General features: G+C 41.1%; 1 protein-coding gene across 1 annotated transcript in view; it reads left to right on the forward strand.

Moving 5' to 3' along the window:
* The first annotated feature begins 552 nt into the window (after nucleotides 1-552).
* LOC311104227 (U3 small nucleolar RNA-associated protein 18 homolog) overlaps nucleotides 553-17,671 on the forward strand; it is a 38,780-nt gene continuing 21,661 nt past the window's right edge. The window contains exons 1-7 of the mRNA XM_084145968.1: nucleotides 553-929; nucleotides 3,069-3,205; nucleotides 4,295-4,390; nucleotides 4,478-4,548; nucleotides 5,049-5,146; nucleotides 5,406-5,531; nucleotides 5,839-6,013. Of these exons, the coding sequence (XP_084002094.1) occupies nucleotides 723-929; nucleotides 3,069-3,205; nucleotides 4,295-4,390; nucleotides 4,478-4,548; nucleotides 5,049-5,146; nucleotides 5,406-5,531; nucleotides 5,839-6,013 (910 nt within the window). The 5' untranslated portion in view covers nucleotides 553-722. The remainder of the gene's footprint in view (nucleotides 930-3,068; nucleotides 3,206-4,294; nucleotides 4,391-4,477; nucleotides 4,549-5,048; nucleotides 5,147-5,405; nucleotides 5,532-5,838; nucleotides 6,014-17,671) is intronic.

Here is a 17,671-nt window from a genome sequence, read left to right on the forward strand (position 1 = left end):
TAGGAAAGTTTCCATTCCCAATACTGTATATTAAGATAATATTTTCCATTATACATAATTGTTATGCATTTTCTATTCATAGTCTTTTATCTTTATTTTGAGTCATTGTATCTGTCTCTTGCCTTTCATATGTCTTGCACATAGCCTACTTTTCATATGTACACAATGATTCAACACTTACATGTACACTCGCAAAGAAAACATCAATAAATAAAGTTTGATGAAATAGTTAGGAGCATTAAATTCAAAATAGATTTCTCGCAAAACGTTGTATCAAAGAAAAAAAAATCTCTGAAGATCATTTTACAACCCATGCACAAGACGGCGCAAGTGTCTTTGCCAGCCCGTTTGTTTGTAATTTAAAAAATACAATTTATTCCGAGTTCAGGGGTCAAGAAAACGGAAACACATGATAGTGAATTTTGCGCGAAGCCTGCGCACAACCACTGATTAATAAAACATCTACACTGTTGGAGCGTGCGTGGGCCATAAGTTCTTCTCTGTGCACATACTTTGCAACTTTGTGAAATAGTGCAGCCGTACGTTGACTTTGCTCACAACTAACACAGCGTTGCAGCCACCCCATGTGGAAAACATTGGGCGCATGAGGCATGTTATTGTAAAAGACTAGCTAGCACATCTATGAGTCTACTGAATGTTGTTAAATTCTACCCTGAGTAAACATACAATTCGTTTCATATGCTAAGGTTTAAATTATAAACATGGACAAAGTCGGTATACACTCTAGAAACGGGAGAGAGACGATGAAAAGAGTCTCTGAACCAGAGCCTGACTACGAGGAAGAAGTGCTAAAAAGACACAAAAACGCCCAGGCTGTGACTGTTTTGGGCGAAGAAGATGCATCTGTAAAACTTCTTGAAGATCTTGTTTTTGGTGCTGAAGATGATCTTGTAGAAAGGCTCGTGGAGGTAGGAATTCATTAGTTACAGTACAAGTCCCCTGTAGCTCAGTTGGTAGAGCATGGCGCTTGCAACGCCAGGGTTGTGGGTTCGTTTCCCACGGGGGGCAAGTATGAAAAATGTATGCACTCACTAACTGTAAGTCGCTCTGGATAAGAGCGTCTGCTAAATATGTAAAATGTAAGTCAAAAGTTTGGACAGCTCATTCCAGGGTTTTTCCTTTATTTTTACTATTTTCTACATTGTAGAATAATAGTGAAGACATCAAAACTATGAAATAACATATATGGAATCATATAGTAACCCAAAAAGTGTTAAACAAATCTAAATATATTTGAGATTTGAGATTCTTCAAAGTAGCCACCCTTTGCCTTGATGACAGCTTTGCACACTCTTGGCATTCTCTCAACCAGCTTCATGAGGTAGTCACGTGGAATGCGTTTCAATTAACAGGTGTGCCTTGTTAAAAGTTAATTTGTGGAATTTCTTTCCTTCTTAATGCGTTTGAGCCAATCAGTTGTGTTGTGACAAGGTAGGGGTGGTATACAGAAGATAGCCCTATTTGGTAAAAGACCAAGTCCAGGGATGTAGCTCAGTTGGTAGAGCATGGCGTTTGCAACGGCAGGGTTGTGGGTTCGATTCCCACGGGGGCCAGTATGAAAAAAATAAGTATACACTCACTAACTGTAAGTTGCTCTGGATAAGAGCGTCAGCTAAATGACAAAAAAATATAAAAAAATATGGCAAGAACAGCTCAAACTAGCAAAGAGAAAAGACAGTCTATCCTTACTTTAAGACATGAAGGTCAGTCAATACGGAAAACTTCAAGAACTTTGAAAGTTTCTTCAAGTGCAGTCACAAAAACCATCAAGCGCTATGATGAAACTGGCTCTCATGAGGACCGCCACAGGAAAGGAAGACCGAGTTACCTCTGCTGCAGAGGATAAGTTCATTAGAGTTAACTGCACCTCAGATTGGGCGCATGAAGCGTAAATGCTTCAGAGTTCAAGTAACAGACACATCTCAACATCAACTGTTCAGAGGAGACTGCGTGAATCAGGCCTTCATGGTCGAATTGCTGCAAAGAAACCACTACTAAAGGACACCAATAAGAAGAGGAGACTTGCTTGGGCCAAGAAACACGAGCAATGGACATTAGACCGGTGGAAATGTATTTAGAATTCAAGGCACACTTAACCAGCATGGCTATCACAGCATTCTGCAGCGATACGCCATCCCATCTGGTTTGCGCTTAGTGGGACTATCATTTGTTTTTCAACAGGACAATGACCCAAAACACACCTCCAGGCTGTGTAAGGGCTATTTGACCAAGAAGGAGAGTGATGGAGTGCTGCATCAGATGACCTGGCCTCCACAATCACCCGACCTCAACCAAATTGAGATGGTTTGGGATGAGTTGGACCGCAGAGTGAATGAAAAGCAGCCAACAAGTGCTCAGCATATGTGGGAACTCCTTCAAGACTGTTGGAAAAGCATTCCTCATGAAGCTGGTTGAGAGAATGCCAAGATTGTGCAAAGCTGTCATCAAGGCAAAGGGTGGCTACTTTGAAGAATCTAAAATATAATATAATTTGTTTAACACTTTTTGGGGTTACTACATGATTCCATATGTGTTATTTCATAGTTTTGATGTCTTCACTATTATTCTACAATGTAGAAAATAGTAAAAATAAAGAAAAGCACTTGAATGAATAGGTGTGTCCAGACCTTTGACTGGTACTGTACATCTGGGGTGTGTTCATTACGCTGATTCTGTAGCAAAACGTTTTGTCTGTTAGAAAACGTTTTGCAACAACTCCAACGTGAAGTAAAATCTGTTGGGTTCTTAAACAGAAGTTGTAGTTAATTTGTATTTTATGGTTGCCATTCCAATCCGAAAAGTTGGGGTAATGAATACACCCCTGATTCCATACAGAATGATGCTGCCTGCCAAGGTTCATAAATATTCTCATTGGATTATGTTGCCACATTGTCAGCATGGTATAGATGTAAATCCAATATTGATTGATAGTTAGTTACAACCAGGTACTAGACTAATAATCTCCAGTGTCATATCCGTCTGTCACATATCATTTACTTTTAGTTTCATTGCAGTCAGTTTTTATCAAATCAACTTCTTGTCAACAGGACAGAGAGGATGGAGGTGCCACACTTCTGGATGATGACGATTCCAGCGAATCCGATGTAGAGAATGAAGCACGGCTGAAGGTTCAGCCAACCAGGACAGCAGTGTGGGAGGATGAGGATGATGATCTGGAGGAAGAGTTAGTACCTGGGACTGCAACGATGTCCTATTGTGTCTTTTCAGCATTGATGTCATGTACAATGCTTCAAACTTCATGTAACTACATTAGCTGTAGGCATGTAACCCTAATGTCAATTACATGGATATGTGAATCAAACATTGCTTGTATGGGCAGTTACTAGTGATGTGCATCTTTCCCTTTAAAGACAAATCGATACGTGTCTAGATACAGAAACCAGTGCTTGACCTGGGCAGAAATAGGTTTCCGGTACTCATTTTGGGTGCCGGTACTGTTTATATTTAGGTGCAGGAGCTCCACAATGCTTTTGAGCTAATATTCTATAAGATGAACCGGAGCTCAAGCAGTAGAACATTTGAGGTGCTGGTAGTCTGTCCGAGCTGACATCTGTGTGTGTGTATTTGTGTAAATGTCTATGGTGTATGTAGTCACCTGAGCTGAGCCATAAGGGAGACTAGTGGGCATCTACCACCCCACTATCAGATTTGGGGGGGGCTTGTTTGCATCAAATTGTAGACAGCTTGACAGAAATGGTAGCAGAAGGTGAATGTTGAACTTTTGTTAAGCCTCGATCACACCTGCAGAGTCATTGCGCAAAACGGTATGCAGCATCATCTGGATGTGTGCAACAAAAGTTCAACATTCACCTTGTATGTGTACCAAAATGCAATGACGCTATCGGTGTGATCGAAGCGTTATTGGTCAGCGTGCGAAGCAGTGCACAGTTTGAGGAGGCTACTGATATTGCCTGGGGTTGTTCGGCATGCAAAGTGACTTGTAGATCAATGACTGTCAACGCAGTTACATGCTTAGTTTGACACTGAAGGAGAGGATGCGTCAGTTGTCCCAAAAGATCAGCGGTATTTTCTGAAGGTAGAAAGAAAGTAATATGAGCAAAACCTTTCAGTGAATCAACGATTCATAACATTTGAATCGATTTTCTGACCGATGCATGGTACATTTAGGTCAGTCTGTATCTTAAACATTTGAACCGGGACCGATGCGTATCGGTGAACTGTTACATCCCTAGCAGTTACGTCACTATGTTTTTTATTCATTCTTCCATGATCTTTCCCTCCCGTTTCCTAGAGTGGACATGACACACCGGTTCCGTAGAGACCTGACCAAGAGTGTGACAGAGGCCAAGATGTCCAAACAGAAGTTACAGCAGAGGATGAAAGAACAGTAAGTGGATATTAGTAATACAGCCATTGAGTAAATACCACTGGGATCTGGTGGTTCAAACTCACACTTCCAACTCATTTTTGCCAGGTTCCAAAAAGCAATGGGTGGAAAGCCGTCGTGGGCAGAGACAAAAGTAAAGAAAAAGAACAAGAAAAAAGGTAAACTTATGAATTTTGGTCATAAACATCTTCATGGTCCGTGTAATATGTTATGAGAGATGCCCCTCACTGATGATTGCCTACTATATAATGGTGTTATAGTGTATATAGCAGGGTTCCCCAACTGATTTTATTTGATCCTCCAAGTTTTCTGAAGGTTATTTTTATTTTTGGACATAAAAGATGGTAAAAACACCAGCAAATCAGCTCCAAGTGATTTTAAGTTTGGAAATCTGTTCTGAAGTATTCACACGCATAATAGAGAGATGCACACTGAGTGTACAAAACACTATGAACACTCTTTTCATGATATAGACGGTTTGAAATGATTGTTTTAATAACATTTTATATATGTTTGGACTTCTTGCGGTCAATTTCAGTCTACAACTTATTTGTAATTATGTTCGTCCTGCGGCTGAATCTAGTAGATGATCCCTGGTATATAGTATACATTTGTGTCGTTTCAATAAACAATGTGTCTATTTAAAAAAAATCTAAAGATGACTCTGATGAAGACTCTGAAGATGGAGACGACCTGATGAGGAAGACGGGCAACTTTGTGGGCTCATCCGACAGCCTTCCCAAAGGAATCATACGGGTGAGTTCTGTTCTCCCATCATCTCACCACTACTACATTTGAGATGAAGTTAGACTAGAACAACCAGATCTCTCTCTGACTGCAAATGGGGACTCTAACCAGAGTACCTTACTGGCTTGGGAGTTACAAAGCCATTCGATTTTCCAGTATTAGATCATGTGGTTTTGGCAATTGAGATCACAATAGTAGAGTATTTTCAACGTCATGTTTACATGTGATACTAGTACATTTATCATTGATGTATTGAACTCTCTTGCAGATGAAGAAGTGCCTACATGCCAACAACGACCGGCCGTCTGAGGACAGGCTGACCACGGTGCAGTTCCACCCCTCCGCCCAGGTTGTCATGACAGCAGGGCTCGACCAGTCCATCTCTCTGTTCCAGGTATTCATTTTATTCATCAGCTTCAGTCTTCTCTCAGGCATTTCTGTGGCTGTCATCATGAGGCATGGTATAGGGAATGTCATAAACGGGCCGGTTGGGGCTATATGCTTTTAATGAAATCCTCCAGGTCTTTTATTTGACCATACAAACTATAAGCTAAAAAAAATACAAAACTCTCAATGGACCACCAAACATCCTTAGGGATGATTATTTTAGGGTTATTTAGTGAATCTGTGACACTAACAGACAAGTCTGTACTAATATTAATTACCTTCCACCTCACTCTAAATCACTCCTTCCTCTCCAGGTTGATGGGAAGACCAACCCTAAGATCCAGAGTATCCACCTGGAGAAGTTCCCGGTGCACAAGGCCCAGTTCAGCGTGGAAGGGGAGCAGGTGGTGGCCACCAGTTTCAGGAACAAGCTATTCTACATCTACGACATGATGGAGGGCAAGGTGATCCCTGTCCACACTGTCAGAGGTGAGGAGGAGGAAGCCATGGGGAGTCACTAGAACCCCAAGGCTGTTGGGTAGTAATCTAACCTGTTGGCTGTAAGGTAGTAATCTAACCTGTTGGCTGTAAGGTAGTAATCTAACCTGTTGGCTGTAAGGTAGTAATCTAACCTGTTGGCTGTAAGGTAGTAATCTAACCTGTTGGCTGTAAGGTAGTAATCTAACCTGTTGGCTGTAAGGTAGTAATCTAACCTGTTGGCTGTAAGGTAGTAATCTAACCTGTTGGCTGTAAGGTAGTAATCTAACCTGTTGGGTAGTAATCTATCCTGTTGGCTGTAAGGTAGTAATCTAACCTGTTGGGTAGTAATCTATCCTGTTGGCTGTAAGGTAGTAATCTAACCTGTTGGCTGTAAGGTAGTAATCTAACCTGTTGGGTAGTAATCTATCCTGTTGGCTGTAAGGTAGTAATCTAACCTGTTGGCTGTAAGGTAGTTATCTATCCTGTTGGCTGTAAGGTAGTAATCTATCCTGTTGGCTGTTAGTTAGTAATCTAACCTGTTGGCTGTAAGGTAGTAATCTAACCTGTTGGCTGTTGGGTAGTAATCTATCCTGTTGGCTGTAAGGTAGTAATCTAACCTGTTGGGTAGTAATCTATCCTGTTGGCTGTAAGGTAGTAATCTAACCTGTTGGATGTAAGGTAGTAATCTAACCTGTTGGCTGTAAGGTAGTAATCTAACCTGTTGGCTGTAAGGTAGTAATCTAACCTGTTGGCTGTAAGGTAGTAATCTAACCTGTTGGCTGTAAGGTAGTAATCTAACCTGTTGGCTGTAAGGTAGTAATCTAACCTGTTGGCTGTAAGGTATTAATCTAACCTGTTGGCTGTAAGGTAGTAATCTAACCTGTTGGCTGTAAGGTAGTAATCTAACCTGTTGGCTGTAAGGTAGTAATCTAACCTGTTGGCTGTAAGGTAGTAATCTAACCTGTTGGCTGTAAGGTAGTAATCTAACCTGTTGGCTGTAAGGTAGTAATCTAACCTGTTGGCTGTAAGGTAGTAATCTAACCTGTTGGCTGTTGGATAGTAATCTATTCTGTTGGCTGTTGGGTAGTAATCTATCCTGTTGGCTGTTGGGTAGTAATCTAACCTGTTGGCTGTAAGGTAGTAATCTATCCTGTTGGGTAGTAATCTATCCTGTTGGCTGTTGGATAGTAATCTAACCTGTTGGCTGTTGGGTAGTAATCTATCCTGTTGGCTGTAAGGTAGTAATCTAACCTGTTGGCTGTAAGGTAGTAATCTAACCTGTTGGCTGTTGGGTAGTAATCTAACCTGTTGGCTGTAAGGTAGTAATCTAACCTGTTGGCTGTTGGGTAGTAATCTATCCTGTTGGCTGTAAGGTAGTAATCTAACCTGTTGGATGTAAGGTAGTAATCTAACCTGTTGGATAGTAATCTAACCTGTTGGCTGTAAGGTAGTAATCTAACCTGTTGGCTGTAAGGTAGTAATCTAACCTGTTGGCTGTTGGATAGTAATCTATCCTGTTGGCTGTAAGGTAGTAATCTAACCTGTTGGGTAGTAATCTATCCTGTTGGCTGTAAGGTAGTAATCTAACCTGTTGGCTGTAAGGTAGTAATCTATCCTGTTGGCTGTAAGGTAGTCATCTATCCTGTTGGCTGTAAGGTAGTCATGTAACCTGTTGGCTGTTGGGTAGTAATCTAACCTGTTGGCTGTTGGGTAGTAATCTAACCTGTTGGCTGTAAGGTAGTAATCTAACCTGTTGGCTGTAAGGTAGTAATTTAACCTGTTGGCTGTAAGGTAGTAATCTAACCTGTTGGGTAGTAATCTATCCTGTTGGCTGTAAGGTAGTAATCTATCCTGTTGGCTGTAAGGTAGTAATCTAACCTGTTGGGTAGTAATCTATCCTGTTGGCTGTAAGGTAGTAATCTAACCTGTTGGCTGTAAGGTAGTAATCTATCCTGTTGGCTGTAAGGTAGTCATCTATCCTGTTGGCTGTAAGGTAGTCATGTAACCTGTTGGCTGTTGGGTAGTAATCTAACCTGTTGGCTGTTGGGTAGTAATCTAACCTGTTGGCTGTAAGGTAGTAATCTAACCTGTTGGCTGTAAGGTAGTAATTTAACCTGTTGGCTGTAAGGTAGTAATCTAACCTGTTGGGTAGTAATCTATCCTGTTGGCTGTAAGGTAGTAATCTAACCTGTTGGGTAGTAATCTATCCTGTTGGCTGTAAGGTAGTAATCTAACCTGTTGGCTGTAAGGTAGTAATCTAACCTGTTGGCTGTTGGGTAGTAATCTATCCTGTTGGCTGTTGGGTAGTAATCTATCCTGTTGGCTGTAAGGTAGTAATCTAACCTGTTGGCTGTAAGGTAGTAATCTAACCTGTTGGCTGTAAGGTAGTAATCTAACCTGTTGGCTGTAAGGTAGTAATCTAACCTGTTGGCTGTTGGGTAGTAATCTATCCTGTTGGCTGTAAGGTAGTAATCTAACCTGTTGGCTGTTGGATAGTAATCTAACCTGTTGGCTGTTGGGTAGTAATCTAACCTGTTGGCTGTAAGGTAGTAATCTAACCTGTTGGCTGTTGGATAGTAATCTATCCTGTTGGCTGTAAAGTAGTAATCTAACCTGTTGGGTAGTAATCTAACCTGTTGGCTGTAAGGTAGTAATCTAACCTGTTGGCTGTAAGGTAGTAATCTAACCTGTTGGCTGTAAGGTAGTAATCTAACCTGTTGGCTGTTGGGTAGTAATCTATCCTGTTGGCTGTAAGGTAGTAATCTAACCTGTTGGCTGTTGGATAGTAATCTAACCTGTTGGCTGTTGGGTAGTAATCTAACCTGTTGGCTGTAAGGTAGTAATCTATCCTGTTGGCTGTAAGGTAGTAATCTAACCTGTTGGCTGTAAGGTAGTAATCTAACCTGTTGGCTGTAAGGTAGTTATCTAACCTGTTGGATGTAAGGTAGTAATCTAACCTGTTGGCTGTAAGGTAGTAATATAACCTGTTGGCTGTAAGGTAGTAATCTAACCTGTTGGCTGTTGGGTAGTAATCTAACCTGTTGGCTGTAAGGTAGTAATCTAACCTGTTGGCTGTTGGGTAGTAATCTATCCTGTTGGCTGTAAGGTAGTAATCTAACCTGTTGGCTGTAAGGTAGTAATCTAACCTGTTGGCTGTTGGATAGTAATCTAACCTGTTGGCTGTAAGGTAGTAATCTAACCTGTTGGCTGTTGGATAGTAATCTATCCTGTTGGCTGTAAGGTAGTAATCTAACCTGTTGGGTAGTAATCTATCCTGTTGGCTGTAAGGTAGTAATCTAACCTGTTGGATGTAAGGTAGTAATCTAACCTGTTGGCTGTTGGATAGTAATCTAACCTGTTGGCTGTTGGGTAGTAATCTAACCTGTTGGCTGTAAGGTAGTAATCTATCCTGTTGGCTGTAAGGTAGTAATCTAACCTGTTGGCTGTAAGGTAGTAATCTAACCTGTTGGCTGTAAGGTAGTTATCTAACCTGTTGGATGTAAGGTAGTAATCTAACCTGTTGGCTGTAAGGTAGTAATATAACCTGTTTGCTGTAAGGTAGTAATCTAACCTGTTGGCTGTTGGGTAGTAATCTAACCTGTTGGCTGTAAGGTAGTAATCTAACCTGTTGGCTGTTGGGTAGTAATCTATCCTGTTGGCTGTAAGGTAGTAATCTATCCTGTTGGCTGTAAGGTAGTAATCTAACCTGTTGGCTGTAAGGTAATAATCTAACCTGTTGGCTGTTGGATAGTAATCTAACCTGTTGGCTGTAAGGTAGTAATCTAACCTGTTGGCTGTTGGATAGTAATCTATCCTGTTGGCTGTAAGGTAGTAATCTAACCTGTTGGATGTAAGGTAGTAATCTAACCTGTTGGCTGTAAGGTAGTAATCTAACCTGTTGGCTGTAAGGTAGTAATCTAACCTGTTGGCTGTAAGGTAGTAATCTAACCTGTTGGCTGTAAGGTAGTAATCTAACCTGTTGGCTGTAAGGTAGTAATCTAACCTGTTGGCTGTAAAGTAGTAATCTAACCTGTTGGCTGTAAGGTAGTAATCTAACCTGTTGGCTGTAAGGTAGTAATCTAACCTGTTGGCTGTAAGGTAGTAATCTAACCTGTTGGCTGTAAGGTAGTAATCTAACCTGTTGGCTGTAAGGTAGTAATCTAACCTGTTGGCTGTTGGATAGTAATCTATTCTGTTGGCTGTTGGGTAGTAATCTATCCTGTTGGCTGTTGGGTAGTAATCTAACCTGTTGGCTGTAAGGTAGTAATCTAACCTGTTGGCTGTAAGGTAGTAATTTAACCTGTTGGCTGTTGGGTAGTAATCTAACCTGTTGGCTGTAAGGTAGTAATCTAACCTGTTGGCTGTTGGGTAGTAATCTATCCTGTTGGCTGTAAGGTAGTAATCTAACCTGTTGGATGTAAGGTAGTAATCTAACCTGTTGGATAGTAATCTAACCTGTTGGCTGTAAGGTAGTAATCTAACCTGTTGGCTGTAAGGTAGTAATCTAACCTGTTGGCTGTTGGATAGTAATCTATCCTGTTGGCTGTAAGGTAGTAATCTAACCTGTTGGCTGTAAGGTAGTAATCTATCCTGTTGGCTGTAAGGTAGTAATCTATCCTGTTGGCTGTAAGGTAGTAATCTAACCTGTTGGCTGTTGGGTAGTAATCTATCCTGTTGGCTGTTGGGTAGTAATCTATCCTGTTGGCTGTAAGGTAGTAATCTAACCTGTTGGCTGTAAGGTAGTAATCTAACCTGTTGGCTGTAAGGTAGTAATTTAACCTGTTAGCTGTAAGGTAGTAATCTAACCTGTTGGGTAGTAATCTATCCTGTTGGCTGTAAGGTAGTAATCTAACCTGTTGGCTGTAAGGTAGTAATCTAACCTGTTGGCTGTTGGGTAGTAATCTATCCTGTTGGCTGTTGGGTAGTAATCTATCCTGTTGGCTGTAAGGTAGTAATCTAACCTGTTGGCTGTAAGGTAGTAATCTAACCTGTTGGCTGTAAGGTAGTAATCTAACCTGTTGGCTGTTGGATAGTAATCTAACCTGTTGGCTGTAAGGTAGTAATCTAACCTGTTGGCTGTTGGATAGTAATCTATCCTGTTGGCTGTAAGGTAGTAATCTAACCTGTTGGGTAGTAATCTATCCTGTTGGCTGTAAGGTAGTAATCTAACCTGTTGGCTGTAAGGTAGTAATCTAACCTGTTGGCTGTTGGGTAGTAATCTATCCTGTTGGCTGTTGGGTAGTAATCTATCCTGTTGGCTGTTGGGTAGTAATCTATCCTGTTGGCTGTAAGGTAGTAATCTAACCTGTTGGCTGTTGGATAGTAATCTAACCTGTTGGCTGTTGGGTAGTAATCTAACCTGTTGGCTGTAAGGTAGTAATCTAACCTGTTGGCTGTTGGATAGTAATCTATCCTGTTGGCTGTAAGGTAGTAATCTAACCTGTTGGGTAGTAATCTAACCTGTTGGCTGTAAGGTAGTAATCTAACCTGTTGGCTGTAAGGTAGTAATCTAACCTGTTGGCTGTAAGGTAGTAATCTAACCTGTTGGCTGTAAGGTAGTAATCTAACCTGTTGGCTGTTGGGTAGTAATCTATCCTGTTGGCTGTAAGGTAGTAATCTAACCTGTTGGCTGTTGGATAGTAATCTAACCTGTTGGCTGTTGGGTAGTAATCTAACCTGTTGGCTGTAAGGTAGTAATCTATCCTGTTGGCTGTAAGGTAGTAATCTAACCTGTTGGCTGTAAGGTAGTAATCTAACCTGTTGGCTGTAAGGTAGTAATCTAACCTGTTGGCTGTAAGGTAGTTATCTAACCTGTTGGCTGTTGGGTAGTAATCTAACCTGTTGGCTGTAAGGTAGTAATCTAACCTGTTGGCTGTAAGGTAGTAATCTAACCTGTTGGCTGTTGGGTAGTAATCTAACCTGTTGGTTGTTGGGTAGTAATCTATCCTGTTGGCTGTAAGGTAGTAATTTAACCTGTTGGCTGTAAGGTAGTAATCTATCCTGTTGGCTGTAAGGTAGTAATCTATCCTGTTGGCTGTAAGGTAGTAATCTAACCTGTTGGCTGTAAGGTAGTAATCTATCCTGTTGGCTGTAAGGTAGTAATCTAACCTGTTGGCTGTAAGGTAGTAATCTAACCTGTTGGCTGTAAGGTAGTAATATAACCTGTTGGCTGTAAGGTAGTAATCTAACCTGTTGGCTGTAAGGTAGTAATCTAACCTGTTGGCTGTTGGGTAGTAATCTAACCTGTTGGCTGTAAGGTAGTAATCTAACCTGTTGGCTGTTGGATAGTAATCTATCCTGTTGGCTGTAAGGTAGTAATCTATCCTGTTGGCTGTAAGGTAGTCATCTAACCTGTTGGCTGTAAGGTAGTAATCTAACCTGTTGGGTAGTAATCTATCCTGTTGGCTGTAAGGTAGTAATCTAACCTGTTGGGTAGTAATCTAACCTGTTGGCTGTTGGGTAGTAATCTATCCTGTTGGCTGTTGGGTAGTAATCTATCCTGTTGGCTGTAAGGTAGTAATCTAACCTGTTGGCTGTAAGGTAGTAATCTAACCTGTTGGCTGTAAGGTAGTAATCTAACCTGTTGGCTGTTGGATAGTAATCTAACCTGTTGGCTGTAAGGTAGTAATCTAACCTGTTGGCTGTTGGATAGTAATCTATCCTGTTGGCTGTAAGGTAGTAATCTAACCTGTTGGGTAGTAATCTATCCTGTTGGCTGTAAGGTAGTAATCTAACCTGTTGGCTGTAAGGTAGTAATCTAACCTGTTGGCTGTTGGGTAGTAATCTATCCTGTTGGCTGTTGGGTAGTAATCTATCCTGTTGGCTGTTGGGTAGTAATCTATCCTGTTGGCGGTAAGGTAGTAATCTAACCTGTTGGCTGTAAGGTAGTAATCTAACCTGTTGGCTGTAAGGTAGTAATCTAACCTGTTGGCTGTAAGGTAGTAATCTAACCTGTTGGCTGTTGGGTAGTAATCTATCCTGTTGGCTGTAAGGTAGTAATCTAACCTGTTGGCTGTTGGATAGTAATCTAACCTGTTGGCTGTTGGGTAGTAATCTAACCTGTTGGCTGTAAGGTAGTAATCTAACCTGTTGGCTGTTGGATAGTAATCTATCCTGTTGGCTGTAAGGTAGTAATCTAACCTGTTGGGTAGTAATCTAACCTGTTGGCTGTAAGGTAGTAATCTAACCTGTTGGCTGTAAGGTAGTAATCTAACCTGTTGGCTGTAAGGTAGTAATCTAACCTGTTGGCTGTAAGGTAGTAATCTAACCTGTTGGCTGTTGGGTAGTAATCTATCCTGTTGGATGTAAGGTAGGGCTGAACGATTAATTGCATTCGCGATAATATCGCGATTTGACTGAACGCGATTTTCTAATCGCAACGAGCGCGATTTGAGGTGGTCACGTGACGCGACTTTTCATGCTGTCCAGCGCAATGTCCTCTTGCTCGACGGAACAGTCAGAAACTGACACAGCTGATACTTTAATATCGAAGAGGAACAGCACGTCGGTGGTGTGGAACTATTTTGGTTTTAAAAAAGAAGATGCTGAGCAGCGTCAGGTGTTGTGCAGAGCATGCCGTGCTCCGATTGCTACTTCACGGGGTAACACTACAAACCTGTTTCAGCACTTAAAAAAATACCACAAATCAATGCATGACAGTTGTATGACCAAAATGCCGAGCATCAGTGCGCGAGACAAGCCAAATACCTCAAGACAGGGATCACTGACAGAAATGTTCGAAAGTGTCACTCCGTATGAACGTAATTCAAAACGGCACGGAGAAATCACTCGGACAATAACCGAGTTCATAGCCAAAGATATGATGCCTCTCAGCACGGTGACCAAGCCTGGGTTCATGGCATTAATACATACGCTTGATAAACGTTACAGTATACCCTCCCGCACATACTTCAGTCAGACTGCCATACCGGAGCTGTACAAAAAGTGCAAAGAGAAAGTCGCCGCGGAACTTAAAACGGTGGAGTTTTTTGCTAGCACTACTGATATGTGGTCAAGCCGCACAGCTGAGCCGTACCAGAGTCTTACAGTCCATTTTATTGATGAAGATTTCAACCTCCGAGCTCGCTGCCTACAAACTACCTACTTCCCAGACGATCACACAGGGGAAAATATTGCAGCCGGCCTGAGAGAAGGGCTTGTCAGCTGGGATCTCCACGAGGAGAATCACGTCTGCATCACGACGGACAACGCGTCGAATATGGTGCTTGCTGCGCGGCTTAATGAATGGACGAGGCTCCAATGTTTTGGCCACAGATTACATCTTGCCATTGGTAAGTTATCGTGTGTGTGTGTGTGTGTGTGTGTGTGTGTGTGTGTGTGTGTTTGTGTGTGTGTGTGTGTGTGTGTGTGTGCGCGAGTGCGAGAGAGAGAGATGCGTCGATTAGTAAAGCTGAATATACAAATATATATAAATGATATTATATAAATCGGATGGGATTAAATAAATTCATACTTCCACTCCTTTTCTAATATGTAAATTCATTTTACTTGCTTATATCATATGTCTGTCTGTGGTGGAATGCCCACCTGCATTTTTTTTCTTTTCTTGTTTTTGTTTTTTTACATGTTTTTTTAGTGTTTATGAGAGAGAGAGAGAGAGAAAGAGAGAGAGAATTGACATGCAAATAAAGACCCTTTGAATTGAGAGAGAGAGAGAGGATGTGTTGTGGATGTGTGTATTTCAGAATTACAGCTAATTTGAGTGTGTAATAGTGAGAGCCTTGTATCAAAACTCAAATTGTGTGTAATACACTACTTTTTATTTCTTTTAGAAAATGCACTCAAAGATGACAGAGTGTCAAGGGCAACAGCACTGTGCAGGAAGCTGGTGGGGCACTTTTCCCACAGTTGGAAGAAGAAAGCAGCCCTGACGGAGGCACAGAGAGAGCTCAAACTCCCTGAGCACAACCTCATAACGGAGTGCCCAACAAGATGGGGTTCTAAAGAAATGATGATTGCCAGAGTGCTTGAACAGGCCAAAGCCATTTCTCAGGTATTGTCTGGAGATCGATATGCACGCTCCCTTATCCCAACCTGGCAGGATATTGACGTGTTGGAGTCGATTCACAAGGCACTGCATCCTCTACTGGAGTTTACTGATGCTCTTTCTGGAGAGGAGTATGTAAGCATCTCCTACCTCAAGCCAGTTCTCCACCTTTTTGCCACATCAGTCCTGGCTGAAGATGCTGAGGACACTGACCTGACTAAATCAATAAAAACCAAAGTCCTAGCATACCTCAATAACAAATATGGAGACCCAAACATCCAGGAGCTTTTGGATGTTGCCTGTTTCCTGGACCCTAGGTTCAAAATACAGTACATCAGTACAGACAACATCCCTGCTATCAAGACTCGTCTGAAGACAGAGATAGTAGACTTGGCACAACGTACATATCATTGGGTAAATAATTATGTATTTCACAAAAACAAAAATTTTCTGTAAAATCTAACTGGAAAACTAATGGCTGTTGTTTTCATCTAATAGGAGAAGAGGTCTCGTACTGAAACTGTTCAGATGCCTCAAAGTGCACAGTCCTTGGGGGAAAAGACGAAGAGATCTCTTGGCAGTTTTTTCAAGACCAGTTCAGCCTCTCCTTCTTTGCCTGTAAATCTTGAAGATGTCGCAGAGGCAGAGATAAACAATTACCTGATGACTCCTACCATTGATGGAGAAGATGATCCATTGGCTTGGTGGAGGGTGCACAAGATCAGCTACCCACAGTTGTGCACCATGGCACGCAAGTATCTTTGTGTACCTGCTACAAGCGCTCCCTCAGAGCGTCTTTTTAGCACAGGAGGGAATATTGTGACTTGCACTCGCTCATCCTTGAAGCCAGAAAAAGTCAATATTCTGGTTTTCTTAGCAAAAAACCTGTGAGCCACTGAGAACAGAACTGTTGGATAAGTATGGCTGGCAGTGCCATACTCGTAGTGAACTTTAGTCTGTGTGGTGTGTTATTGTTGTGTACTTGAGATAAGTGAGGCTCATCTATTTTATATTATAATATTCAAATCGTTTATAAAAAATAGTTTGTCTAAATTAAAAGTGCATTTCTCATTTTTTATTTATAACTTTATTTACTTTGATTTTACAAAATATTTTCAAAGCAAATTCCTTGTTTCAGTTGTGTGAAATGTTACTGACTTGGGAGCAGTAAGATACATACAATTTAAAATTATTTTTTTCTTAAGACTGTACCTTTTGCACACAGTGTTTACAAAGTTCATGCCTTTGTTTAAATTATTTAAATGCACAGTGGCAAAGCCACAGATGTTTCTGTAATGAGCAGTTCAATAAAAATGTCATTTATTTCAAGTCATACATGTTTGAATTTAATTCTAACAAATAGACCCAGCCTATGGGAAAGAACATTTCACACTAAATGTATATACTATTGTGTTGGTCATATTTAAATCATTCATTATGTTTTGTAGGGGAAAAAGGATAAATAAATTAAATCGCATATTAAATCGCAATCGCAATATTGGGGGCAAAAAATCGCAATTAGATTATTTTCCAAAATCGTTCAGCCTTACTGTAAGGTAGTAATCTAACCTGTTGGCTGTTGGATAGTAATCTAACCTGTTGGCTGTTGGGTAGTAATCTAACCTGTTGGCTGTAAGGTAGTAATCTATCCTGTTGGCTGTAAGGTAGTAATCTAACCTGTTGGCTGTAAGGTAGTAATCTAACCTGTTGGCTGTAAGGTAGTTATCTAACCTGTTGGATGTAAGGTAGTAATCTAACCTGTTGGCTGTAAGGTAGTAATATAACCTGTTGGCTGTAAGGTAGTAATCTAACCTGTTGGCTGTTGGGTAGTAATCTAACCTGTTGGCTGTAAGGTAGTAATCTAACCTGTTGGCTGTTGGGTAGTAATCTAACCTGTTGGCTGTAAGGTAGTAATCTAACCTGTTGGCTGTAAGGTAGTAATCTAACCTGTTGGCTGTTGGGTAGTAATCTAACCTGTTGGTTGTTGGGTAGTAATCTATCCTGTTGGCTGTAAGGTAGTAATTTAACCTGTTGGCTGTAAGGTAGTAATCTATCCTGTTGGCTGTAAGGTAGTAATCTAACCTGTTGGCTGTAAGGTAGTAATCTATCCTGTTGGCTGTAAGGTAGTAATCTAACCTGTTGGATGTAAGGTAGTAATCTAACCTGTTGGCTGTAAGGTAGTAATATAACCTGTTGGCTGTAAGGTAGTAATCTAACCTGTTGGCTGTTGGGTAGTAATCTAACCTGTTGGCTGTAAGGTAGTAATCTAACCTGTTGGCTGTTGGGTAGTAATCTAACCTGTTGGCTGTAAGGTAGTAATCTAACCTGTTGGCTGTTGGATAGTAATCTATCCTGTTGGCTGTAAGGTAGTAATCTATCCTGTTGGCTGTAAGGTAGTCATCTAACCTGTTGGCTGTAAGGTAGTAATCTAACCTGTTGGGTAGTAATCTATCCTGTTGGCTGTAAGGTAGTAATCTAACCTGTTGGGTAGTAATCTAACCTGTTGGCTGTTGGGTAGTAATCTAACCTGTTGGCTGTTGGGTAGTAATCTAACATGTTGGCTGTAAGGTAGTAATCTAACCTGTTGGCTGTAAGGTAGTAATTTAACCTGTTGGCTGTAAGGTAGTAATCTAACCTGTTGGGTAGTAATCTATCCTGTT

The sequence above is a fragment of the Coregonus lavaretus genome, assembly GCF_964263955.1.
Source record: "Coregonus lavaretus genome assembly, chromosome: 28".
NCBI classification, from domain to species: Eukaryota; Metazoa; Chordata; class Actinopteri; order Salmoniformes; family Salmonidae; genus Coregonus; species Coregonus lavaretus.